This window comes from Tribolium madens, unplaced genomic scaffold, assembly GCF_015345945.1.
Source record: "Tribolium madens isolate multiple individuals breed KSU strain unplaced genomic scaffold, Tmad_KSU_1.1 Scaffold_71;HRSCAF=194;Tcas5.2_LG6, whole genome shotgun sequence".
In the NCBI taxonomy this organism is placed as follows: domain Eukaryota; kingdom Metazoa; phylum Arthropoda; class Insecta; order Coleoptera; family Tenebrionidae; genus Tribolium; species Tribolium madens.
Genome location: NW_025401041.1, coordinates 1,868,524 through 1,874,751, shown reverse-complemented (window position 1 = coordinate 1,874,751; position 6,228 = coordinate 1,868,524). Strand labels below are relative to the sequence as shown.

Sequence of the window (6,228 nt, the reverse complement as noted above, 5' to 3'; positions counted from 1 at the left end):
AATCAAAAACATTTTTTTTTAATTAAGCAATATTGTTTCTTGAATTTTTTTTATAAATGTTGGAAAAAAATAAAAATTCAGAAAAATCATAAAAGGATCTTGTAAAACATTTTTATTCCAATTTTTGACATTCCCCTTATTTTCCGTGTGTGGTCATTGGTTGCTGAGATATCGATGACCAAAGACAAAAGGATCTTTTTTCATTTAAAGTCAGATATCTCAGCGACAAATTGATGGAAAAAGAATGTGAAAAAAAACTTTTTAAAGATGAATGAACCGGCTATCCGGCCTATGCATTGACTTAACAAAAAAAAATTCCCTACGTCTGTGGACCAAATTTTGAAATTTTTTTCTCGTGCTATTATTTAAGATTACGTGATAACCGAAGGCCAAAAAAAATTGCCAAAAGATCTCAAAACTACAAATTTAAGGCTTCTAAATGTTTTTTTTAATCCAGATGCGACCATTTTTTGATGAGTTGCAGCCTTTCAAAAATCACCAAAAATTGAGTAAAATTTGTTGTTTTTTTTGTTCCTTAAGAAAAAAAATTAAACGAAAATTTGTGTAATTTTTGGATTCTAACGATTTTAAGCGGATTTTTTTACCAAAAAACACATGTTTTTGCAAGATTTTGCCAATCTCTCCCAAAAATCACTAAATTAACATTGTTTCTAGTACGTTTTCCAGTCAGAAGTGAAAGCATTATTTCGCGAAATTTCATTAAAAATAGACCAAAAGCAACAGTATCTTGTTTTCGAGCTTTTAACCACGTTTTTCAGTCGAAAATAAAGTTATTTCCCAAAATTTTTACATTAAATCAAAATGGTTATTTTTACAATTTTTGAGTTTTTGGGCACATTTTTGGACTAAAAATTACAAAAATTTGATGAAAAATAATATCGTTTTTTTTTTCGTAAGTTTTAAGAAACAGAAATACAATTGTTACGCAAAATTACTGAAAAGTGTGTCTTAAAATTTTCAAATTATACGGATAATAGTGTTATTTTTTATTTTTTTAAGTGTTTAAGTGCATTTTGAAAAAAAACACTTAATTTTTTTTGAGATGACCTGTTCGAAAATGGCAAGGAAGAAAAAATATTAATGAAAATAATAATGAAAAAATGTAATTTTTGTCTTTCTAACGATTTTAAGCGCATTTTTGACCAAAAAACTCATGTTTTTGCAAGATTTTGCCAAACCTCTCTCAAAAATCACTAAATTAACATTGTTTTCAGCACGTTTTCCAGTTAGAAGTGGAATTATTCCGCGAAATTTCATCAAAAATAGATCAAAAAGTCAACCAATTAGGTCCAAAGTAGTATTTTTTTGCCCTTTTTGAGCGTTTCAAGACGTTTTTCAGTCAAAAACACATTTTTTTGCAAAATTTTGTTAAAAATAAGGTTCAAAATTACCAAATGGGGAAGAAGACTTTGTTTTTAATTTTTCTTTTAATGTTTAAGCACGTTTTTAAAGGTAAATCGCGAATATGATAATGTGTTTGCATTTTTGAGCGCTTTCAAACGTTTTTCAGGCATTGATGGGTTTATGTTGCAAAATTTTGTTATAAGTATAGAACGAAAAAAACACTAAATCTGTGTAAGTATTGAGCTGAAAACTCAAGTTTAGCTAAAACACAATTATTTTTCGAAATTTCGTGAAAAGTATGCCTATTTTTTTATATCTTAAAGTCAGACACTAGTTAAATTTTTATGTAAAACTTAAAAAAAACCTGCAAACTTGGGAAAGTGATTAAAGCCCGACAAACAGCAGAGGGCCTTAAATGCTCAATTGTAAAATTATTAGGTTATTTGGAGTGCCAACGAGCTGAATTTTTATGTAAATCTTTATAAAACGTACAAAATTGCGATAGTTTATAAAGCCTGACGCGCGGTGGAGGGCCTTAAATTAAGTCATTTGGACGAGCCAAATTTTTATGTAAAACTTCAAAAAACCGGTATTTAAAGCCCGACACGCAGCGGAGGGCCTTTAATCCTCACTTAGTTATTTTCCCAGATAATCCACGTGCAATCAGGCGACAACCTCCCCTGCTTGAACAAATCCTGCGTCCAAATCGCCAGTAACATCCTCTCAGCTATGGACCTCTCCGTCGACCCTTGCAAGGACTTCTACTCCTACTCGTGCAACGGTTGGGTCAAAGCCAACCCAATCCCCGACGGTAAAAGCACCTGGGGCACTTTTATGAAACTCGAACAACAAAACCAACTCGTCATCAAGCACGTCCTAGAGCAACCAATCGAAAACCTCAAATCGAAAGCGGAGGAAAAGGCCAAAATGTACTACGAGTCCTGTTTGGACGTCAATGACACTGTTGAGGACTTGGGGGCGGATCCCATGCACACTGTTATTAGAAAACTAGGCGGATGGAGTATCACCGACAGCGGTTTTAACCCAAAAAACTGGACGTTGCAGAATTTAGTTCAAATGGTGCAAAATAAGTATAATATCGGGGCGCTGTTTTCGTATGTCGTGGGGGAGGATGATAAGAATTCCTCGAGGTATATATTGCAGATTGATCAGAGTGGGCTGACGTTACCTACGAGGGATTATTATTTGAATGAAACTGAACATTCTAAGGTTTTAGAAGCCTACCTTGATTATATGACCAAAGTTGGGGTTTTACTAGGAGGGGAAGAGAACTCCACCAAAGAACAAATGCAAGCTGTGATAGAATTTGAAACTAGGTTAGCCAACATTACGACACCGAGTGAACTAAGGAGGGATGAAGAGTCGCTCTATAATTTGATGACCCTCACTGAGCTGAGGCAAAGAGCCAAATTTGTAAGTTTTGCCTTTTTTACATCAAAAAAATTAACAAAAAAATCCCTTCTGTATAAGTGAATGAAGTTGAGAAATTGACGAGAATACAAAATAAACATGATTTTTTTTCGAACGTTTGGAGATATTTAAAAAAAAAAGAAAAAAAAATAGAATGAAAGAAAATCATTAAATTGGACTAAAAGAAACTGTATTTTGTTTTCGAGCTTTTAACCACGTTTTTCGGTCGAAAATAAAGTTACTTCCCAAAATTTCGGTCAAAAGTTTTTACATTAAATTAAAATGGTTATTTTTACAATTTTTTGGGCACATTTTTGGACTAAAAATTACAAAAATGTGATGAAGAATAATATCATTTTTGTCTTTTTTTCTAAGTTTTAAGAAACAGAAATACAATTGCTGCGCAAAATTTCGTGAAAAGTATTATAAGGAAAATGATGTTATTTTTGCCTTTTTTTAAGTGTTTAAGCGCATTTTGAAAAAAAACACTTTTTTGGAAATGATTTTAAAATTTAACGAAAATTTGTGTAATTTTTATCTTTCTAATGATTTAAAGCGCATTGACCAAAAAACTCATGCAAGATTTTGCCAAATCTCTCCCAAAAATCACTAAATTAATATTGTTTTTAGCACGTTTTTCGGTCAGAAGTGGAATTATTCCGCGAAATTTCATCAAAAATAGATCAAAAAGTCAACCAATTAGGTCAAAAATTCAGTTATTTTGCCCTTTTTGAGCGTTTCAAGACGATTTTCAGTCAAAAACACATTTTTTGCAAAATTTTGGCAAAAATAAGGTTCAAAATTAACAAACGGGGAAGAATGTTATTGCATTTTTGAACGTTTTCAAACGTTTTTCAGGCATTGATGCGTATATATTGCGAAATTTTGTTAAGTAACAAAAAAACAAAGAAAAAACACTAAATCGTTGTAAGTTTTGAGCTGAAAACAAAGTTTATTTGCAAAATTTGGGTAAATTGGATTGAAAAATCGTCAAATTGGACCAAAAGTGACTTTAATTTGCTTTTTTCGACAGTTTAACTACGTTTTTTGGTGAAAATAGAATTATTTCGTAAAATTTCCTATAAAAAAATTACCAAAATCAGTCGAAAATAGTGTTTTTCTTAGTATTTAGGCACGTTTTAGGACTAAAAAGAGAGTTTTCTTGATAAATTTTGCCGAAAAACATAAAATTTGATGAAAAGTAACATTATTTTTCTCTCTTTTTGCAAGTTTTAAGTCAGAAACACAATTATTTTTCAAAATTTCGGGAGATGGTACCGAAAAGGTGTTACTTTTTACTTCGAGCGTTTAAGCATGTTTTGAAGAAAAAAAAACAATTTTTTCCCTGAAAATACCAAATCTGTTCGAAAATGACAAAAAAATCTTACGTTTTCAATCATTTGCAAGTGGAAAAAAATAAAAAGAAAATTTATGTAATTTTTGCCTTTTTATTGTGCAAGTGCAATTATTTCACAAAATTAAAAAAAAGTGACACATTTTAAATACGACTTTCCAGAATTAATCAAGACATTGCCCACCCATAGACAGTTTTAATATATCTAACAAGTGTAATTTCTCTTGTTTTGCATCATCATTTGTTTTCGAGATACCCAACAAACTTGATTTTTGTTTAATATCAAAAAGGAGCAAATTGTAATTTTTTTCAGTTGGACTGGCGGGCTTTCTTCGAAAACGCCATGAAAATCGTAAATCGCAAAGTGTCTCCAAAGGAAAAAATAGTAGTTTATGCTCCCGAATATTTAGGAAACTTATCAAGTCTAATCGACGAATATCAAAGTACGCCCGAGGGCAATATGTAAGTATTTTTCTTGTTTTGAAAATTGCTCTAATCACAATTTTTAGCACTTTAAATAATTATCTTGTTTGGCAAACGGTGCGAGTGTTCACTGGGTGCCTCTCGAAGGCGTTCCGTGACGCCTACAAGGGCTTGAGGAAGGCTTTGATGGGCTCGGAGGGCGGCGAGGAGCCCCAATGGAGGTACTGCGTCCAAGACACAAACAATGTGTTGGGCTTCGCAATCGGTGCAATTTTCGTCCGTGAAGTTTTCAATCTGGAATCCAAGACCCAAGCCGAAGAAATGATCAATAATGTGCGAAACGCCTTCAAAGGGAATTTTGCTAAACTCAAGTGGATGGATGAGGATACAAGGAAGGCGGCTGTGATCAAAGCCGATGCGATTTCGGACATGATCGGTTATCCCCAATTCATTCGTGACTCCAAGCAACTTGATGATCGCTACGAAGAACTCGACGTACACAGCGACACCTACTTTGTAAACAACCTAAATATCAATTTTTTCAATTTGCGCAAAAATTTGGAAAAAATCAAGGAGCCTGTGAATAAAACAACATGGAGTATGGCGCCTTCTACAGTCAACGCCTACTACACTCCGACCAAAAACCAGATGGTTTTCCCGGCTGGTATCCTCCAGAACCCCTTCTACGACCCCAGTTTCCCCCCGAGTCTCAATTACGGGGGCATGGGGGTCGTCATGGGGCACGAACTCACCCATGGATTCGACGACCAAGGCCGCGAGTTCGACAAAGACGGCAATTTGAACCATTGGTGGAAAAAAAAGACCATCGACTTGTTCAAAGCACGCACCAAATGCGTCGTGGACCAATACAATAAATACACAATTAATGGGAAGAATGTCAATGGGAATCAGACTCTAGGGGAGAATATCGCCGATAATGGGGGTTTGAAAGCTGCATATCACGCGTATTTGGCACTGATGAAGGATAAACCAGAGCCCAAAACGCTTCCAGGGCTTCCTTTGAACCACAAACAGCTGTTTTTTGTCGCTTTCGCACAAGTTTGGTGCTCCGCGGTAACCAAGGAAGCTATGGCGTTGCAAATTGAGAAGGATTCGCATTCACCGGCGAGGTTTAGGGTTATTGGGGCTTTGAGTAATTTGAAGGAGTTTGGGGAGGTGTTTCAATGTCCGGCAGGATCGCCTATGAATCCCAAAAATAAGTGCGAAGTGTGGTAGAGTGATGATTGTACCTGATTTTTTTCCAAGGGTGTGTTTGAGGGGGTTGAATGCTCCAGTGGAAATTGTGATTTTTTTTGCTTAAATAAACGGTTACCAAAGTTGCTTTCGTAGGTTACGTTTGTTTTCTTTCATTTCAATTTCCCGCGCAATCAATATTAAAATCAAATTAGAAAAGAAAATACATGAACAAACTTTTAAGTGAAAAAATTAAATGAATTTTAAAAATTAAGCAAAAAAAATTAGTGAAACAAAAAATGGAGCAACAAATTCCAAGCGGAGAAATAAATGGCGCAAAAAATTTCTAGAGGAGCAAAAATAACTTGAAAAGTTCCAATGGGAGCAAAAAAATAGCGCAAAAACAAACAAACCAATAATACCAAAATCATTTTATTGTTGTTGAAAAATTAAAATACATG

At 34.1% G+C, this 6,228-nt stretch overlaps 1 protein-coding gene across 3 annotated transcripts in view; it reads left to right on the top strand.

The window, feature by feature from the left end:
- LOC123008389 (endothelin-converting enzyme homolog) overlaps positions 1-5,927 on the top strand; it is an 11,148-nt gene extending 5,221 nt beyond the window's left edge. For 2 of the 3 annotated variants that reach the window (XM_044404165.1, XM_044404167.1), the window contains exons 3-5: positions 2,002-2,799; positions 4,464-4,612; positions 4,660-5,927. In XM_044404165.1, coding sequence (XP_044260100.1) covers positions 2,002-2,799; positions 4,464-4,612; positions 4,660-5,809 — 2,097 coding nt within the window. In that variant the 3' untranslated portion in view covers positions 5,810-5,927. The remainder of the gene's footprint in view (positions 1-2,001; positions 2,800-4,463; positions 4,613-4,659) is intronic. The other variant, XM_044404166.1, reaches the window with a different exon arrangement.
- The last annotated feature ends 301 nt before the right edge of the window (positions 5,928-6,228 follow it).